The 22147-nt window shown below is 39.4% G+C and overlaps 1 protein-coding gene across 16 annotated transcripts in view; it reads right to left on the bottom strand.

The window, feature by feature from the left end:
- Window positions 1–22147, bottom strand: part of ppargc1a (peroxisome proliferator-activated receptor gamma, coactivator 1 alpha) — a 446776-nt gene that overhangs the window by 84383 nt on the left and 340246 nt on the right. For all 16 annotated transcript variants that reach the window (XR_011353662.1, XR_011353661.1, XM_069925053.1 and 13 more), the window contains 5 exons: window positions 13225–13419; window positions 12707–12829; window positions 4287–4500; window positions 3412–3457; window positions 3223–3296 (listed from right to left, as the gene is read on the bottom strand). Coding sequence is in view for 14 of the 16 variants with exons in the window: in XM_069925053.1 (XP_069781154.1) it covers window positions 3223–3296; window positions 3412–3457; window positions 4287–4500; window positions 12707–12829; window positions 13225–13419 (652 nt within the window). In the remaining 2 variants the exon portion in view is untranslated. The remainder of the gene's footprint in view (window positions 1–3222; window positions 3297–3411; window positions 3458–4286; window positions 4501–12706; window positions 12830–13224; window positions 13420–22147) is intronic.

Here is a 22147-nt window from a genome sequence, read left to right as displayed (position 1 = left end):
GAGAGGCTAGAAATCCGAGAGTGACGATGACTTCTACTATGAAGCAATGCAGGTAATTCTGCAAGCCTTTATTTATGTCTGAGGATATCACAGATGTCATTGGTGAGTATCCAGTGTACACTTGGTCTTTTTTATTGATATTTTGGGTGGTTAAGGTATCGAGATATCTATGATGCTTCCAGATACCAAAGTTCCACCTCCTTGCAAGTATTAAAAGTAGACAAATGACCAAAACATTTATTTTTGCAGAAAAATTGTTGAGAATGGAAAAAAGTTTAATCTTAAGTGTGAATAGCCTATATTGGAAGTGAGTTTTGTCTGTGTTGGGGTGGTTGAAGATGCAAGGGGCATGATTTTAAGAGAGAGAGCATGTTCACCTGTGTGTTTGAAGTGTGATATGCAAGCAGTCTGACAATAAATGCAGATTCAGAGTGATTGGTCCTTTAAATAACAGAGACTCTAGCATTAGAAATTGCTGATTCTCCCAAAAGTGAACAGTGACTTGTCACTTTTCAGACCAAAGAGGATAAAAATCTTGCCATGACCAATTATGCAACAATACCAACATCATTTGTGTAAAAAAAGTGAAAACAGTGCTAGAGATAGAAAATCTCACTCAACGTGAGCATGTGAGCTTAACAACGGATGCTAAGACATCCAGATGTACCATTAAAGTTTTGTTGCTAACACCAATACAACTTCGAACATTAAAAGAGCAAATGCAGCTTCATTTAATATTAATTTACAACAGTTAATATAGCTGAAATTGTCTGTATTTTAAGTTGTGAAAAACACTACGAAATGCTTTCTTTATTTCTTTTGCAATAATGTACATGTTTATTTTTACATATATTTTGATATATCTTATTGATATATGGGTGATTGTGAGTGACAGAGGACACAAGAGAGAGAGAGAAAGATCAGCTTCTATAGCAGACTGTTTGCAAATAATGTGATTGGTGCAGAATTAATGTGAACAGGTACTTGATTTTGGCATGGACTCATTATTTTAGATTCCAGACCACAACCAATCTGCCAGAGGAAATTCTACTGGAAGAAAGATAAAGTGGGGAAGAGGTAAGGGTGTAAGGATGTGGGAGTGAGAATGGAAGTAACTCCAAAAAAAAAGAAAGGGGACTCATATCTTTAAATTGGAAAATTCTTCTCCTTCATCCCTGTACTTTTGCATTTTTGGTCCCTTCCCAACCCAGTCCACCACCTATTCTCACCTCCCTCTCTCTGTTTCCATCCACACAAATTTACACGGGATTCTTCTTCCTCCACCATTCTCCCCCTCACCTTTGCGTCCATCTGATCCCATCTGTCCTTTCCTTAAGCCTCTTCCTGAACAGCTCGAATTAGACAACATTCATAACCTTCTCTACTTATCAGTTTCCAGCACTGGCTGGTTTGTCTCCACACTACCCCACTCCACCTTGTAAGATTCTTCTTCCACCTGACTCTATTGCTTTACCTCTTGCCACTCTCTCTCCCTTTATATGGTGTTTTACAGAATTATGTTAGTATTAATCTTTAGGTTATAAAATATATTTTATTTTTAATAAAGACTGTGTGGGTTTGAAAACAGGAGAAAGATACACACAACATTTTCAAGAGATGCTGTGTCTTCTATATCCAGCTGTAAACAGACCCATAAAACTAGAGTTGATTGTTCCAATGAAATATTGAAAGCAATGAATGTTTACTTAGAAAGACACCTGGTCAAACAAAAAGCCTTTTGCTTCATGAAGTGGTTTCTGACAAAATGAAACTTTAAACAGAGCCAATATTAAAGTCATGTCATGTGATTAAGACACTTCAAGAAAGCATCTTTAATATAATGAAGTCAGAAGTGCAGTAACATTCTGTGAGTAAGGACTGGTATTGTATTAAGGGAGAAAAACAGAATCAAAGTGGCTTCAGAAAAGATGGCCACTTTGACTGTCTCTTTGCTAAGAGAGGGCAGTGCTGCTCTGGCCATTGTAAATAGTCATTTGTGATGAAGAGAAAGTAGGATCATTCTTACGTGTGGAACGTACCCATTTTTAATGGTTATTCCATTTCAAATCCTTGTCTGGGTTTGGGAAATCATTGTGGAAATCACAAGTTCCATAACCACCACGTAAGAGAGGGGAATTGTGAAAAAAGCAATTCATATGAAGAAACATTTCTCTGAAAGCAACTCTACAAGAATTTCTGTGTTTTGAGAAGTCTGATGACTTGGTGCCTCACCCACTCCATAATTACTTTTGAACAACAGTTTAAATATTCCGAGTTTTAACACAAAACATTTATAACACTGAACTTTGAAATTGACTTTTCAGAATTGTGCCTGAATTGTAATGATTTTGGATCTGCCCCCCCCCACCCCCCCACACACACACACACTCACATAGGACATACATGTGCATATATGGGGTTAAGTTTAGAATTAAGTAAGAAATGTTAAATTATTACTAGTTACTAATAAAAATTATTGATCTGAAGATACCATTAGCTTGGTGAATTTCTTTTGCTGCTGGTCTACGTCGTAACACTGACACCTGAGAATCAAATACCTTTGTCAATCATCCTTCACCCCTCCCTGGTTCACAAATCCCTCACTGCTCTACAGGCCACATTATATCTTTCCCCTACACTTTCAGTCTTCGTGAAGGGTTCTGGCCCGAAATGTTGACATTTCTTTCACTCCCACTGATGGTGTTGCACTTGCTGTTTCTCCAGTAGATTGTTTGTTCCTCCAGAACCCAACATCTACAATTTCCTGTGTGTCTTCTGTATGACTTGATTTCCCCAACAAACTAATTTCATTGAGCATTTTTGTTTTCTTGGATAGCTTATCAAATTAACTGATTGCTGAATATACTTTTTTTGAATATTTTATTCAATCAACAGATATAAGATCAGAATAAGTAAAATTGATAAGTAACCATAGTACAATATTAACAAATACATGCTGAAGATATAGAGAAAAAATAGATTGCTGAATACCCTGAATAGCTATTGGCCTTCATATACTAATTTATTTGGGGAAAAATATAAACCAATAAATTTCTGCAACAATGTTAACCTGTTAAGATATTCAATTCATTTCATAAAACATGCTGGAAAACATATCAAGGGATCAGCAGCTTGTTTTGAAAATATAATCCAGTTAATGAATTGTTGATTCAATTTTAATGAACAATTAATTGACAATGTAAAGCAAGAAACAGATCTTACCAGCAGTCCCAGGGAGTTGCACACTCAATGTACGTTCAATGGCCTTGGTTTCAAATGGGGAACCCTTTGGATCACTAAAAGAGGTGTTTTATTCCTTTCAGTTGCTTAATAGTTTTGCAGTTAAAAAATATCAAATGTATTGCTCTTCCAAATATGAGCAGTCCGATATTATTATTTAGAAACACTTACGTTGATAATTCTGGTGTCAAGGGCAGGGAAAGAGTTGTTGGTCTTGCTGTCAAAATTGAAAATGAAAATACCTGAATTATTGATAACTTTAAATATATGATAATTTACATTTCCTTACATAATTAAATTCTAAGTAGCAAAAGATACTGTACGGTTAAGATAACACAAAATTGTGTTAACAGTATAAGAAGAAAAATATGCAACAGTAGGAAATATTTACCATCTAGGAAAGAAATGTTAACAGTTTCCATGGAACCCTTTAATAGGAGTGAAGAAAACCCCATTTTGTGCGACCACCATTTCAAAATTCTGTCCCTCAGCACAATGTGATTAGAAGTTACCCCCAGTACTCAGTACTAGGTCCATTGGTGAAACAGGCATTTAGATAGGATGAGAATCTTATCTTCAACACATTAAGTACCCCACATGCTCCAGTGTAAAGGCGCAGAAATCTAGAACAGGTTAACACACATTCTTCAGCTAGATGCCACTTCTTTAGTATATTGCCATCAATAAAGGAGGCTACACCAAGAAAGTAACTCAGATTTTCTTTTTTGAAGGACATGTGAGCTAGATTGGTCTATAGCATTCCAGTAGTTTCCTGAATACCAAGGTTAACACTATTTTTTTTTTCTAAATCAGATTAATTTTAAATTCCCCATCTGATATTGTAAGTTTTGAACTCATGACTTTATATTAATGATCCCAAACTCTGGATGCCTCTCCCATAAGTAAAGTTGTACAAGTAGATCAAGAAATTTGTGGCTTTACTCCCTTTGAATTAAGAACCTCACACTGACACCACAAAAATCAGGAAGATATGCATGAAAGATGCACATTTATAATGTTGATATTATCATAAACGTTCTTCTTACCTTGCAGGTTATATGAGTGCTGGGATTGCAACGGTATTTTCTTTTCAGATATGTTTTTATCTTTACTATTAATTTTGTGCTCATTTATTCGAGACTGAGGGGGGCTGTCATTGACAGTCAAATATTTGAGCAATTCTGTGCAACAGCGACGCTGGGCCTGCGACTTCTGCTGATGGCAAATAGTCCTTGCCTTGAGACTTGTTGTTACCTCCACCTTATGAAGGAATAAGAAAACAATAACAATATTAAATTTACTCAATGTACCAACTGTTAGTCAAAGTTTAGTCAGTGACTTATATATTTGCTTTCTGCACTCTTGGTTCTTGTTGTCCATTAAGTATAGGAGCATAGGCACAGTGGATGACATAAATATTAGATAGCACTAAGATCCTCTCATATAACAGAAGTATGCTCCATAATGTTCTAAAAGCATTAGTTTACATTAAAAAACACAGTTAAATGTCTAACTATAAATCAACAACTCAATAAAGTGCCTGACATGAAATTTTGACTGACTATTTCTATCCATGGATGCTGGCTGAACCACTGAGTTTCTCTACCTATTCATTGTTAATACAAAAATAATATTATCATACTTTTAATGGAGTCATCTTGACCATCACATCATCCTGTGTCATAAGTGCTCTATGGTTAGTAAGGGATTACTTAAGGTGGTGGGTGAATTGAAAAAGTTTCAGAATCACTGATGGAGGAACTGGAGACTGGAAGGGATGGGGACCTGGGAGCGCCCTAGCAGAAGGGAAGAGGCAGAGTGTTTACACATACATATAGCACAGTAACAGGGTATTTCAGCATGGATTGCCCAATTACACCCATCTGTCTTACACCCCTGGTACATTTTGAATGGTGAGAGGAAACCGGAGACCCCAGAGGAAACCCATGCAGACAAGGGGAGGACGTACAAACTCCTTTCAGACAGTGTGAGATTCAAACCCCGGCCCCGATCACTGCCCCTGTAATGGCTTTCCGCTAACCACTGCACCAACCGTGCCACCCCTTCCTCTGGTTTTGCATCTGGTTTCATTTTTGTAAGGCTGGCATGCACTAAAGGATGTATCTTTTTGTGTTCCTGCTATTTTGGGAATGTTTCAAGTCATTTTAGTATGGCTCAAAACCTCTGGAAAAAAAATGCTATCTCAGGCTGACTTTGCAAGTACTGCAATGGGATCCATGGACAGCAATAACAAGGACTGAGTGTATATCACAGTAGGGCAAAAGGGAACAACTAAAAATAGTAAACAACAAGGGCAGATAGCACATGAAATTAACCCTCCTGAGTCGCAAAAATAAAATTCAAAGGGAACATTTAAAGAGTGCTGCCTTTGTATTGAAGTATGGCTGCTTGTTTAAGAAAGGTAAAGATCTGCAAGATCCATTCATTCCAATCATGAGCAAGAGTCACTATGGTCTACTTTAACACAATAATGTTGTGCAATGTACAAAATCATAAGTGGTTTAGATCTGGTAGAGGGAAGATCACTATTCCCTTTGTGTATGCTTCATGGAACAAAGGGCATCATTTAAAATTTTGGGCAAAAGTTTACAGATAGATTACAGAATGCAGATTACAGAATAAGATTAAGGTGGCACAATTAATGTAGTGGTTAGCGCAAAGTTATTACAGTGCCACCAATCCAGTATCAGATCCACTGCTATTTATAGGGAGCTTGTACATTCTCCCTGAGCCTGCATGGAGTTCCTGAGTGCTCTGGTATCCTCCCACATTCCAAAGATGTATGGGTTAGTTGGTTAATTGGTCACATGGGTGTAATTGGGTGGCACAGGCTCTTGGACCTGAAGCGTTAGTTACCATGCAGTATCTCTAAATTTTAAAAAGAAATAATTACAAGGAGGTGAGGATTTCTTTTTATATAGAGTGAATTCGGAATTCACTGTGTGTAAGAGTGGTAGAAGCAGAATAAATTGGAGGCTTCAAAGGGATATAATATATACTCATGAGAGAGAATAATTTGCCGTGTTGTAGTGAAAGAGCAGGGGAATAGGAGTGCTGAATTTGTTCCATCAGTAGTGAGCAGAGACTCAAAGGGGTGAATGGCCTTCTTCCATGATGTAACCATTCTATAATTTATATTGCTCATTTTGAATGAAATCAAACACTAGTTTGACAAAAAACCCTTTAATTAAATATTCGTTAGAAAATATTTTCCCAGGAAATAGATTTCACCTCTTTTTTTGAGCTTTGAGCTTTATTGTGCACCAAAATTCAACATGAACGTACATGGTTCTCGCGAAATAATTGATGAAAGTAGGTGAAAATTTATTAAATGCAGAATTCTGCTGTTTTGCATACATAATTGTGCTAAATCTAGTTCCCATTAGGAGCTATATTCAGAGCTGCCACATTGTTGCTACACTGACCTGAAGGTACTGAGTCAGCTCTCAAAAACCCACTTCATGACATGTTTTGCCTGCAGAAAATATTGGACTCGAGTTGATGGAAAGCACCATGGAAAAAAACCCCAGATATTCTTCGACCTATCTGGGCAACACCTTCTACTGAGATTTTTTTTAACAGGCATGGTAACAGGCCCTTTTGGCCCATGAGCCCACACTGCCAAATACACCTTTGTTACCAACTAATGCCATACATTTTAGAATGTGAGAAGAAACCAGAGAGATCAGAGGGAACCTACACAGACATAGGGAGAACATACAAGCTCGATTCAAACCAGATTGCTGGTGCAGTAATAGTGTAACCCTAACCGCTATGCTAATCGTGCCGTCGCACAGGCTTATGTGACTTGTTTGACTCCCATACTGACAGCGACCCCAAGTTACTGCAAAGGACAAGTTTATTAAGGGACCTTTTATCACAGCATGCAGCTTGGCACAAAGCAGTTGCACTCATTGTACAATACACCTCCTTCTGGTTTGCTGACCATTGAAAATTGAGGCTGGCAGATGCTTTGTGGAGGACAGTGATGTCACAGTGTAGAATGTTTAATTGCTATTTCATTTCTGTTTCCTGCATGGTGTCACTAGTTTATTGTGAGTGATCAGCAAAGAATGTAGGTCACCGTCAAAAGCTGCAACATCTGCCTGTGTAAGAACACGTGATGTCAATAGGTGTGCAACAGTAGCTGCACCAAGATCAGAATCAATATTGTCATGAACAAGTCATGAAATTCGGTGCTTTGCGGCAGCGTCGTAGTGCAAACATTCATCTAAACCACCATACAACAATTTTTAAAAAGTGCATGAGAAGTAAGGCAGTGATTATTGATTATTCAGAAACCTGATGGCAGTGGGGAAGAACCTGTCCTTGTGCCACTGAGTGCTCATCTTTAGGCTCCTGTACTTTTTTCCTGATGGTAGCAGAACGGTGGGGTCATTTTTAAGACACCGCCCCTTGTCGATGTCCTCGATGGAGTGAAGTCTGGTGCTTGTGATGTCATAGGCCAAGTTAACAATCCTCTGGAGTTTTTTTCTTGTCCTGAGAGTTGGCTTCTCCATACTAGTCAGTGATGCAACCCGCCACGGTACACCACTGGAAGTTTTTGAGAGTCTTCACTTACAAACCATATCTCCTCAAACACCTCACAAAGTATAGCTGCTAGTGGGCCTTCTTCATGATTGCATCGACATGGAGGCTTCAGGACAGATCCTTGGAGATGTTGACATCTAGGAATTTGAAGTCCTTGACCCTCTCCACTGTGGAGGAATGGGTTGTGTTTCCCTGACTTCCTCCTGAAGTCCACAATTATTTCCTTGGTTTTGCTAACATTGAGCACAAGGTTGTTGTCGTTACACCATTCAACGAGCTGATCTATCTCCCTCCTGTATGCTTCCTCATTGCCGTTTGTGATTCTGCTGACAACTGTGGTGTCATCGGCAAATTTATAGATTGTACTTGAATTGTGCCTGGCCTCACAGTCATGGGTGTATAATGAGTAGAGCAGCACATTCTTGGGGTGCACCTGTACTGATGATCAGTGAGGAGGAGACATTGTTTTCTATTCATTCTGACAGTGGTCTTCTGATGAGGAAGTCAAATATCCACTTGCAGAGGGGGTTGCAGAGGCCCACCAGAGTTTGTAACTTCTTGACCAGCACTGAGGAAATAATGGTATTGAAGCTTAAACTGTAGTTGATGATGAACAGCTATATGTATGAATTGCCGTTTTTGATCCAGGGCTGAGTGGAGAGCCAGTGATATTGCATCTGCTGTGGAGTAATTGTTACAATAGCCAAATTGCAATGGGTCCAGACTTTTGCTTAGGTACGTGTTAATTCTGGCCATGATTAGCCTCTCAAAGCATTTCATCACAGTAGATGTAAGTGGTACTGGGTGATAATCATTGAGGCAGCTCACTCTACTCTTCTTGGGCACCGGGATCATTAATGCCCTTTTGAATCAGGTGGGAACCTCTGACTGCAACAATGAGAGGTTGAAAATATCCGTTAACAAACACACCAGTTAGTTGGTAGGTGTAGATTTTCAGTACCCTGCCAGGTACGCCACCACTGCATGACACCTGCAATGGTTCACTTGAATGATATTCTGATGTCATCCTCAGCCTTTGCAAGGATTATAGTAGGCACTGTTTGGTTCTCCTTCTCAAAGCAGGTGTAGAAGGTGTTCAGCTCATCGGGTAATGAAGAATCACAGCCATCTATGATGTTTGCCCTCACTTTGAAAGCTGTAATGGCCTGCACTCCCTGCCATAGCTGGCATGTATCTGTCTTTGTCTCTACCTTCCTCCGGAATTGCCACTTTGCTTCAGAGATGGCCTTCTTCAGGTTTTATCTGGACTTCTTGTAGACACCTAGATCCCCAGCCTTAAACACCCTTGATCTCGCCCTCAGCGGGTTGCAAATCCTCTGATTCATCCAATGCTTTTGGTTGGGAACACCCGGTATGTGAGCGTGGGCACAGACTCATCCATGAAGGTCTCAATGAAGTTGGTGATACCTGTTGCCCATTCCTTCAAGTCTATGTATGAGTTCTTGAATATGTCCACTCTACCAATTCAAAGCAGTCCTGCAGACGTTCCTTCATCTCCCTCGGCCATACTTTTGCCATCTTCACAACTGGTGCTGTGGTCCTCAGTCTCTGCTTGCACGCTGGGAGTAGAAGTGCAGTTGTGGTATGGGTTGGTAGGCATTCTTCATGTCTGGATGAATATGCCTGGAAATGCAAGGCCAATTGCACAATCACACATCACCTACCTAGATAAAACTCTCTTGTGTGTTTTTTGCTATCATGAAACTGCATAATACAAGGTAAATTGTGTAACAATTGATGCACAGACACAGAATCACTTGTCAAGGTATTTTAGCCAATGTACTCATGGGTACAGATCTATTAATGTTTAGAAATATGACATAGTTGTAGCAGGCATGAATCTGTTAAAAGTGCATCTGTTACTGATGGTCACTGTCAGGACCAAAGTGATACAGCGCCTGTACACAAGTCTATTACTGCATACTACCAAGCTACATACCTTGTAGATACAAGTTCATCGCATTGTAAAGATAGATGGTCAAAGTTAATAATAAAATGGTACACTATTGAGAGCCACCAGTCTGTCAACTGCAAAACACAATGATAATCGTGTCTGCCTGTCCCGCATCGGACTTGTCAGCCACAAACGAGCATGCAGCTGACGTGGACTTTTTACCCCCTCCATAAATCTTCGTCCGCGAAGCCAAGCCAAAGAAAAAAAAAAGACAGGAAAACAGCACTAGAGATTTGCAGAGTGGACTGCAGGTGGAAAAAGTGAGGCAAGGAGGAGACAGAGAGTGGAGCAATGATGAGCAAGAAAATCAGGGACTGCAGAGAAGAAAGCAGCAGAGTTGCAGTGAGGGACAGTGAGAATAAAACCCATTTCTCACATGTATCCCTGGGAATTGGTTTGTATTATAAATTTGTCTATCCCCGCAAGACTATCAGCCTACACTTGGTTAATAGATTTCACTGGGATGTTGATAGCATGGAAGTTAATGATGGTAATTCGCTTAAATATCAACCGAGGAAGTTAGACTCCTTTATGCTGGAGATATTACATGTCACATATTAATTCAAGCCTTATTGTTGCTTACTGGCACAGATTGTTTCATTAACTGAGGAACTGAAATTAATTGTCTTTAAAATTCAAGAGATTCGAGATTCCTTTATTGTTATGCATTCAAAATACACATTTGTTTTGCTTTGATTGCCCAGTAAAGGCACAGAAAGAGGTGCCACTAGTCCAGCACTCCTATCAAGATGAGAAAGGGAAGCAAACGAGAGTCCCTTCAAAAACATCCAGTGTTTGTTCATTCCCCTGATTTCCTCCAAAGCCATTCGGCTGTCCTTTTTCAGTCCCTAATTCCGAACTCCTGTTGCAATTCTGAAGCTGTCAGTGCCTGATTGCATCAGCACATTCACAAATCCCAATCCAGACACCTAGTTTCCCACAAGCCAGTTGCCAGCAGATGCCAGAATGGTATGAAGCTTTCATCACCGAGCCCTCTGCTGGTCCGCTGCTGTGATCTCCCATCTTGTAGGGTACTCCACCAAGCTTCACTGTCTTGGCTGGGGGTGAGGAAGATTGTTCACCTGATCTGTTGCTCCCACAGAACCCGCATCCCTTATGGTCTGGGCTGCCGAGCATGGGCTCCACCATCTTGTACATGGCCTCTTGTGGATTCTCCGATGTTCAACTGAAATTCCACCAGCCTCGTTCTATATGTGGTTGAAACATGTACAAGAATGTCGGGTGGGACAGTGGGCACTAAGACCCCATGGAGGAGCAATGAATGACGTGTCTCCGTTTCCCCACTCGTCCAGGCCCACACCAACAGCAGTACTGCCATTACAGAAGTCACTGCGGTGTCACCATCTTGGGGATCAATAGGTGTGGGCATTATTGGCAAGGCCAACATTTATCACCCATCATTGTGCCCTTTAAAAGTTGATGATGAATCATCTTCTTGAACCTCCAAAGTCCTGCTGGTGAAGTATTGCCACAAGCTGCTGGGCAGAGAATTGGAGGATTGAGGTGCAACAACGTCGACAAAATGGCAATACATGTACAAGTCAGTAGGAAACCTGCAGGTCGTGCCACCCCATGCATTAGCCACACTAGATTTTCTTGCTGAAAGAAAAGATTTGTAGGTTTATGAAGTGCTTTGCAGCACAGTTCACGTTGCATTTGTGGTGGGCTGATAGTGGAGGAAGCAAATTCAATGGGCTGCTTTGCGCTGTATGATGAGTTTTTTTTTGAGTGTTGCTAAAACTGAATTCATCCAGGCACTCATTTGAACTGACACTTGCTTTGTAGACGAGGGAGAGGTTTTAGGGAGGTTTGCAGCCTCTACCTGTCCTTCTCTGGTAGCCCAAGTATTTACACAATTGGTCCAATTAAGCTTCTGATCATTTGGTGACACTCAAAATGTTGATGTTGGGAACTCTGTGATGGCAATGACATTGCAAACCATCGATAACTGATTAAATTCTCTCTTGCTGGACATGATCATTACTTGGATTTGTGTGTTATAAATATTGCTTCACTTGCAGAATTTGTGCTATGATGTAATGGGGCTAAAATGGTCACCTAGAGCCAGTAAACAGTTTTCTTTCTTCTTCCAATAAATTTCAATTTTTTTCAGTTTATTTTGGTATCCTGATCTGTCAAATTCTTCCTTAACGTCAAGGATTGTTTCAGCGGTTTGATCCAGATTTGTACTATGGCTACAACGGGTGTGATGAGAATGGTCCTGTCAAAGCAAAATAAGCACCTTCCTGCTTTCTTAATTCTGATGCAGGGTCCCAGAAGCATTAATGCTTTCTCTTTCCACAGATGCTGCCTGATTTGATGAGTAGTTCCAGCATTCCCATTTCCACATCTGCAGTTTCTCTTGATTTTCATTTGCAGCAATTTATTGGTGAGATCTCCCAATGTTGATTACCCATTATCATGATAATGGTAAAGGGTGATGGATGATGGGACAGGAATTAGCCAGGTTGAATTTCTCTATTTCATGGACAGAACATGCCTAGGAAGATGCAGTTTTGAGGTAGAGTGGCTTTCTATGCTGGAATGATCTTTAGCACCACCGCTACGATGTACTCATTCTGCTGAATATTGCATCATAGCCAGAATATACTCCATTTTCTGAAATATGGTACAAGGTACCCTAATCTGAAAATATAAACTTTGATAATTTCTACTATTATATAGAATCTTGCTGGTTCTTTCTTTCATGTAGTGTACAATCAAAGACAGTAATCCACATATTTTATTGAAATAAAGTCAATAATTCATCAGAATTTTGAATCACTGAAGAATGCCAAATTCATTAGTTGGTACTGCAACCTTCCTCATTTTTTTAAATAATAAAATATTAATTTCTGACCTGGATACAAATTTCTGATTACACCATTTAACATGTACCTTGACAGCAGTAGGGCTTGGTTTAATCTTGTTATTGTTGGTCATGTGCACGTGTGAGCTGCCTCCATGACATTCGTTGTAGATAAATTGGGAATTAGCTGGAGCCAGCAAGAGCTTCTTCAACTGGAAAAATACAATCAAATGATGGAAGATTTAAACAAGGCATGAGCAGAATGGTCTCTACGTGGAAACAACATCTTATCCAATCATAAGTCAATCAAATTAGCCCAATTTCATGTTTCTGTGTTGAGCTGTTTTATTAATTTCAGAAACAGTTGAAAACTGGTTGAAAAAAAATTCTTACAAATGTGCATATTTAGAAGCCATTGGCATTAGTCACAAAGAAAACTCTCTTTAACATCCATCACCTGTCCTTAAATGCTGCATTTTTTGTCGACATTCATTACATTCATTTTCCTTGTGTCAATAACTTTGTGTTATTTTGTCTGTATCATACCCATGTAATGGGTAGACAGAGGCATATCCAATTCTTGTTAAATAGTGGGAAAGATTCTTACTAGAGAAGGCTCTTCAGCCTCTGGAGTCGAAGGAGTGCCGTCAGGTGTCGAGGGAGGGCTAGGATCATTGACACTGGTCACATCTACATCTGTAAGTGCATCAAATGATGGCAGTCCATCCTCATCTATTGGGATGCTGTCTAGTGTCTCTGTTAGAGCAGCCAACAAGTTGGCCTCATTTTCTTCATCGATATTCTGTCAAAAAAGAAAGCCTTTCAATTGTTAGTCATGCGATTTACAACACAAACATAAACCTGTGATAAGAGTATATTTTCCACAAAAAAAACAGATGGCAACTCAAAAGGAATGCAGCAAAAGTTTGCAATTAAAGAATTGGGACTGATTTTTTTTTCCTTAAGCACATCATACAGGAATTTATATTTCAAATATTGACCTTTCAGCAGATAAATTTAAGATGGACCTGCATTTTAATGTACTCATGCAGTGCAGCAAGAACCAATAAACCAAGACACCTCTTCCCTTGAAGAAAAATGCTATGATAATCCATGACTGTAAATACTTAACACTAACTTTTTACTTGGTTAAGTCTCTTTCAAAGTAGACACTATTAAAATACGTTAAATAAATACTTTTGTCAAATGCAGAGCTTAAGGGAAAATAATGATCCAGCTATTTCAACATAAGTTTTAGGACTCCCACGTGAACACTTAAAAATCCACCAGAGACCAATCTCTTCTGGTCATTTCCCAGCTGTGCTCCCTGCTGGGATTCTATGGTTGAGTCCAATGGTAGGTTTCGACCTTGCTAAGATTCCTGAGCAATTACATTGGTTTGCCTGCTCTCCAAACTGTTCTTGGATCCCATGCCACATTTAATATTGTGCAGGACCTAGAAGCCTTTTGGTTCCAGTGTGAATTTTTGGAATGTAGTGAACAAAATTAACTAACAACGTTCCTTTTATCAATTATTTAAATGCTTCTAATTAATTATTCAGTTTTTTTGTTGATTTTATCTTTTAATTGTTAATCATTCATTTTTTTAAATCTAAATGTCTGAACATCAGAATTATTCAGAAACATTAAAAAATATAAAGGTATTCACAAGGTCAAAGCTAGGGCCACAGCTTTGCCAAGTGTCAAAGCAGAAATTCACAGTCCAGCTCTGAGCTGCCACCATCAGTGCAGTAAATAATTTGAAGGCCTGCCAGTGAGGAGGGACTTGGCATTGGGAGTGTGTGATGCTTTGAGCCAACAAGATGGGCCCTCCTCATCCAGATTAGAAAAGCTGTCAGGAAGGCAACAATAGTAAAAAAGGGAATACTGGCTCAAGTGTGATTTTGATTTAAAATGAAGGTAGACTAAATTCAGCAGGTGCCTTTTGGTAACTGGAATCAGCCAGATGAGTTAATTTCTTGACTGGATCATATCACCCTTCATTTTAACTTGCTCTTCTGAGCAGGCATCAAAGGTAACTAGCTGAAGCTGGTAAAGACCTCCTCTAAATATATATAGGCTAGGGTCTGCTGACACCATTAGCCATTTTCCTACTTGGGTATGTGCCAAAGCCAAGACAGTTACTGATGGCATTGAGTGATTGCAAATGCCAAATCCCCATCCATCTGTCAAGAACTGAGCGGCTCCTGGAATGGTAGGAAGATTGATTTTTTTTCCCTGTTATACTGAATTGCTAGAAACTCAGTTTGACAAAGATGTGATTAATCATGTTATTTTGTTTTCTGCAAATTTTTAAATCCAAAACGGTGGTGGAGAGTTGAGACTTTTTTCAATGCCTGGGTATCACGCAAAACTAAGATTTTCAGCCTATCTCAGTATACATGGCAATAAACTAAGTTCTAAACATTCAACATAGTTTTCTTGACTAATGTTGGAAGAGGATTGGTAGCAGAAGAAACTTTTGAAGTTACATTTATTACCTTCTTTCATGTAACTGGATAAAATGCAAGGAAAATTTAAGCCTCTCCTACTGATAATTACCACCATCTTTCTTATGGATTCCTTTTCTACTCTCTTATCTGAGCTGGGAATATTGGCTGACAGTTACTCTACTTCCATTTCCCACTTGAAATTCAGAGCTTTAGATAAAATGTTAGCTCCTAGTGAAATTTGCTGCGCTGCATTCTGCCTTGGGTCTGGTAACTGAAGAACTCCGAATTAAAATTCCTGCATTTCTAGACACAATAGCACTGATTATTTTTTCAGGTTGAGCAAATTATGAATGAAAATTGAAAAACAAATTATATTCTTTGACTATTTAGATGTTTGGTGCTTGATTTGGTGAATTAAAATAACATACCCAGTAGATAAAATTGCACCCATAATATCTATTGAACATATTATTTAACAAATGCCTCCAACAATTTAAATCTTTACCAGAATATACTAAGTTTTCTTTTCCTGCAAATGGATTCATTTTATCAAATCAGCTGTTTTTCAAGTTGCCCTTGCTTGTATAAATATTGTCTGTCTTTTTAGAATGATACTATATCTTTTGTTATCTGGCACATTCACACTTTAAAACAAATTCCAACAGTATCTAATCTAAATAAACAAACACCTTCTAGTCATCTAGACTGTAAATCATAACATGATTTTAATTTTATCACAATGCAAAGCATTCATGCATGGTTGCCTAAACATATACTTGGGAAAAACAGAAATATATGACTGGAAATGCTCCCAATTTATTTGACTGTTTTCAAAATTAGCACATAATTTATAGTTTATTTCCTGTAATCCAAATTTAGTTCACTTTATTTTCTGCATTGATTAACTATCCAATCATCACAGCCCAGTTCTCTAATTTAATCATTCTTCAAGCCTACAACCCTGGTAGTAGAGTTTCCACATTCATCAATGTATTACTGAGTTGATTTCAGATAAAAATACCTTTTACACAGCCACTTTGTTCTGGGATATCTGTGCCTTTATTACGCTACACCTTCTGTGTAAAAAGTATGAACACGGAATGGGGGAGGTCATTTCAGTCTTGGCTTTTTTCCAGCAGCAGAGGTAGTAACAGCGCTGAATCGACATCTGTGTAAAAGGGGCGATCCAGTATTCCGGCACCATGACAGGAAAGGATGTGTATGTGATTTCTATTTTTTTTTTAGTGTATTTATAGATAAGCATTTAAAACTTGGACAAAAATGCAAATAAGGCCATAGAAAAAATATTTTTAATATTAATACTGCTGTCCTGCTCTCTCCAGTGGCCCGCAGTCCCATTTTTTCCCGGTGGCCCACTACCTTCTCTCTCCCGGCAGCCTGCTGCCTGCTCTCTCCTGGCAGTCCGTTGTGCCTCTCTCTCCCGGCAGCCCACTCCCTTCTCTATCTCGGAAGCCCACTGCCCCGCTCCCCCTCCCCTTGGGAGAGAGCAGGCAGTGGGACCAGTGCAGAGACTGAAAACGGGCTGCCAGGAGAGTCTCCTGACAGGCCACCACTGATCCCACCACCCCAGTCCCAGCTGTCCCCAGGTGTCTCTAGTCACCTTGTGCTGTGAGCAAGCTGGTCTGTGGGTTAGTCCTCAGTTTGAACAATCTGAAGCCCATTTGCCATTTTTAGCCCCATCTATTTGATGAAACAGTCATGGAACCCTCGCAGTAGTTGAGATCACCCAGCTGCAAAATGTTAATGTTGCTGTGGGCTGCTCATGGAGACGGATGAGGGCAATCAGTTGGGTCTAGCACCAACTTGGCAAGGTATCATTCCCAGTACATCACTGATTTGACACTAGGTCTGCCAGATTAAGCTGCAATTATACAGGAAAGCTAAAAGGCAAAGTCAATCTGGCTGACAGTGAGTAGTTCACTAGGGAATACCTGACCAACAGGCAATTGGGATTTAGCTCATCAAGGATGGTTATGCATCCTCCCATAAATGCAGAAGTCTGAAATGAGCTGTAGATGAACTGGTTGGAGCTGGAGATGACATGAACTGGTGGCGAAATAGTGATGTTTCCTCCGCTAGGCTCATCATATCGCTAGGTGGCTGAAGTACTGATGTGTTGCTGGAAGGAGAATGAAAGATGATTTAATTCATAAGTACATAATTCATGGTTTTGACAGGACAGAAGTGGGGTGGCTGTTGGTCTTTCAAAATATGGCTTGATCATTCATGAATAAGATAAAAAAGTATGTATCAAAGGGCACTGAATCTGGAACTCTACAGAAGGAGGGTGTGAATGCTCAGTTACTGAAAGTATTCAAGACAGTCACTAACAGACCTTCAGATATTAAGGGAGAGGAGATTAGTGCTAGGGAACGACATTGTAATAAAAGATCAGCCTCTACACTGATCCCACCGGCTTGCTATCAGTTGTCCCCAGGTGTCTCTAGTTTCCTTGTTCTGTGAGCAAGCTAGTCTGCGGATTTGTCCTCCATTTGAACAGTCTGAAGTCCACCGCTCCGCACCCCCCACTTCCCACCCCACAGCGAGCCACTCACCCCCAATGATAGATAGCGGTGATTAGTAAGGGATTACTTCAGGTAGTTTGGCGGGCAGCAACCTCCTTTGAAGAAGACCGCAGAGCCCACCTCACTGACAAAAGGCAAAGGAGGAAAAACCCAACACCCAACCCCAACCAACCAATTTTCCCCTGCAGCCGCTGCAACCGTGTCTGCCTGTCCCGCATCGGACTTGTCAGCCACAAACGAGCCTGCAGCTGACGTGGACTTTTACCCCCTCCATAAATCTTCATCCGCGAAGCCAAGCCAAAGAAGAAGAAGACTTCAGGTAGTATGTAAGTGGACATAAAATGTTGGAAAACCACTGATATAATCATACCTCATTATGTGCATGGTTTCATAACGTCAAAGGAAATAGGCCAATGACAATTTTTCTCAAGCAGAATATTTCAGTAGCATTTGGGTCCAGAGCAGTGATTCTCAACCTTCCCTTGCCACTCACATACCACTTTCAGTAATCCCTTACTAATCACAGAGCATCGATGGCATAGGGAATACTTAAAGTGATATGAGTGGAAAGAAAAAAGTTTGAAAACCACTACTATAGATCAATTCTAGCAGTAGATTTTCCAACGCTCTTTCATAAATTGTGCATGTGCATGTTTTTATTTCTGCTATGATTTTCCCATGTGCTTCCATTAATTGTTGTGTGTTAATACAAGTAACGTTTGGTTGCAAACCCTTATGCCCAGTCTTGTCTCTCTCGAACCTGACACTTTCTCAGCACCACAATGATCAGTGCAGCGACCGACAGCGGCCCACAAGAAGAATCTCCTGACCGCTTGCCACCAGCCCCCATACTGATCCCATTGTCCTGCTCCTCCCCCCGACAGCCCATGATCAGCCCCAATGATAGATAGCGGTGATGCGAGTGAGCCATGCAAGTGACACTGGTCACTGTCAGCATTGCTATTATAATTATGTTATACATGACACTGGACGCCGATGCTGTTGAGTTACACATCCACCTCTTTTGCTCCCAGAATGCCAGCTTGCTGTGTAAAATGACCCACTGACCTGGCAATATGCTGGCTTTGTTTGCTTCAATGTAAACGACCAAAGCAGGCTTAATGCTGGGTCTTCTTTCCAGCAATATTGTGAGATTTCTCTGTAAAAACCCCTTGAGGTATCTTAAACCATTGACAAATTTCTCATTTCCTCTCTATGTTAAAGTAGACTATCCCAGATTCTTCAGCAACAGTCCTCATGTGCCTTAAGCTTGATATCAACTCCCTTCACAGCTAAATTATATTTGGTATCTTTGTCCCGATCATCAGCTACTTCTGAAAACATCGCCAACAATCAATTCCTGTGTCAAAATGATCTCTCATTGAAGGTTTATTCTGGAAGTCAATAACAATACAAAACCCTTCATGCCATGGCAATTGGCTCCCTGGTCCCATCCCAACACACTGGCTTACCATAAATGCAATATTTGAGAATCTCATGGACTTGATTTCTAAAATGAAGACCATCCATGCAGTATTTCTTATGCATCCTCTTACACTCTACAATTTTCTCAAACATTTCAGCCGAGGATCCTCGATTTTCTTTTCCATCTTCCAAAAGGGACCTGGCTACTGCTCCCTTTAATTCTTCTTCCAAATTAACTTTCTTTTGAAATCTACAAGTATCATCCATAATCCTTCAACAATATTCAATATAACTTATTATCAAACTTCACAGGACTGGTTCTGCAAAATTCCAAAGCTTTCCTGCATTTTCAATGGCTTTCTTCCCAGCTGGCACTGTGGTTTTAGGAAGCCCAAACCATCTGTCCTTGACTCCTCCTTTATCAATATACATCCCCGCAGTTACCTGTGCCCTGGATGAGGATCAATGTCTACCTCTCCCACCCCACTGCTAATCATAACTTCAGACAGCTTTTTCTCTATAAACCAGAGTGAATCACAATTATTTTCAGAGCAATGTAAAAATAACATAAAGCTCTGCAGATGATAAAGGGTCCTAATCCTGAAATGTTGACTGACCACTTTTACCCAAGGATGCTGCCTGCCTCTTAAGTTCTGCCAGCTTCACGTTGCTTACTCGAAATTCAGCATCTCCAGTTCTTCTGTTTCCCTAAGGTCCAGAAATAGCTCATCTGGCAGCATTGTGAAGAGAGAAAAACAGACTTATCTCTTCAGAACAAATGAAAGGGCATCAATCTGAGATATTAATTATGTTTCTTTCCCCATGGATGCTGCCAGACCTACTGGGTACTTTCAGCATTTTCTGTTCTTATTTCCATTTTCCCAGTTGCTTTTTTTTGCTTATTGGTCAAGTAAATAATCATGAGACCCATAAAAAAGAATGACCATTACTATCCAACTGTTTACAATAATAAAAATCCATACAGAATCGACAGATGACCTGTGCTAATAATCTCAATGAACATATTTGAACTAATCTGAGAAAAGCTATACTGGAGAAATATTTATTATTTAAGATTTATTTTTTTATTTAAATTAATTTAATTACATTTTTAAATTAATTGAATTTAATTATTGTTATTTATCGATTTATTTATTTGCATTAATATTTAATAACTTAAAGGTTAAGGACTAAGGAAAAAGTTGTACCAATGATATAAATATATAATTCTTCTTAAGGACTGAATTGAATACTATTAAAAATAGCTGTTGTGCTTTCAGTGTATAAGTCAGCATGAAAATTTACACTAACATCACATTATTGTGATTAGGACGACTGTTGCGGGCCTTAGTATCAAACATTGAAGGTGATGTCAGCTAAGATACAATTAGTACAATCAAAATATGTGATTGGAATGATCAGTGGTAATTTTTTAGGTGCTGGAGCTCACCAAAACGGCAACAAGGAGGTGCCGGTGCCACCCCCTGAGGTGCCAGAGCAGGTGAGCTCCGGCAGCACTGCACCCCTGGGAATGATAAAATGAAGAATGTTTTCCTGACTGTCATTAAAGAAAGTTGTTTGGATACCACATGAAATCAGAATCAGGTTTGTATCCATGTTCCTCAATAGTCTTCTGATATTTGTCTACTGGTTCGCAGGCTGGAGTATTGAAGAGTGACAGATGCTATACAACCATTCCCAGATTCCAATCTCCTACAAGGGGACAACACTAGAGTTTGTCTAAGTTCTTCAGTATTTAATTGAACAATTTTACATTTTACTAAAGCATTAAGGGAAAATGAGGTCTATATAGAGGTTATCATTCAGAAACTGACAATGTTAAAAGCCATTCTGAAGAGTAATTCAATCATTAGAAAATGTTTCATTTAAGTATTTCTCCTATTTTATTATATCATATTTAGCTACAAGTATATTAATTACTTTGGTGGACTGATTTCTAATTTTGTTTAATATCTACAAGCTCAAATTATATGCAATCTTATGGTCTGAAACAATTTTAAATTCCTGCAATAAAGTAGATTGATAAACACTGAAGGGCATTTCTTTGCGGGATATTTAACAGAAAATGCATGGTTCGAAAGGTGACAAGGTTCATTTTTAATTTCCTGTGTTTTAATTATTGATACTAAAATTACTCCATAAAATGTCCAATTCAAGTCAGGAATAGCAGACATTTTTTAATTTGAAAAAATCAAGATGAAAAGGCACTGAATAAGGCATAAAATTAAACCAATTATTTTGGGGGGTGACACAATTAGCTTAACAGTTAGCACAATGTCTTTACACCACCAGCGATTGGGACTGGGGTTTGAATCTCGAGCTGCTTGTAAGGAGTTTGTAGGTTCTCCCTGAGTCTGCATGGGTTTTCCTGGGGGCTCCAGTTTCCTCCCATCTTTCAAAATGTACCAGGGTATGGGATAATTGGCCTGTTAACATGCTGTATGTCTATTTTTTATGAAGTAAATAATAAAGCATGACAGAATGAAGAATAATTGGAAAATGCCATAATCATTCAATTGTTACACATATTTACACCATTTGATGAGCAGATTACAGCCAAATATTTGAAATGTCACTCTCTACAAGTTTGCACGTTTGTCCCCATTGAACTGAATTATGCTAATGGTTCTGAATGGGATCTAGTGATCAGCCATCCAAATGAAAAGAGTCCTCTCAGTCCACCTTGCTACTGGGATTCACATGAAGTCTCGCTGGAGGACGCAGACCTACCAGTATTGCCCTGTCGAATTATCTCAAGGATCCTGCAACTATCGAACTACTCCCATTACATTCAGACTACTCCCACTTTGATCGGACTACTGAATAAACCTTACATAAGTGAAATAATGTTGCTCTTACACCATTTGAACCAACATTTAATTGTACCCTCTCTCTACTGCTGTACCTACAAATGGACAGACTTGCTAGATAGCACACAAATCAAATTATTTTACTGTATCTCGACACATGACAATACATGTGAATTTGAATCTTGAACCTGCCAGATTGACATGATACAAGATTGAAGAATAGGACTCAATTAATATTATAACAATAATATATTGAAAATAAAATCATAGAAAAA

Source organism: Narcine bancroftii, chromosome 3, assembly GCF_036971445.1.
Source record: "Narcine bancroftii isolate sNarBan1 chromosome 3, sNarBan1.hap1, whole genome shotgun sequence".
Taxonomy (NCBI): Eukaryota; Metazoa; Chordata; class Chondrichthyes; order Torpediniformes; family Narcinidae; genus Narcine; species Narcine bancroftii.
The sequence above is the reverse complement of the archived record's forward strand: the minus strand, read 5'-3'. Positions and strand labels throughout refer to the sequence as shown.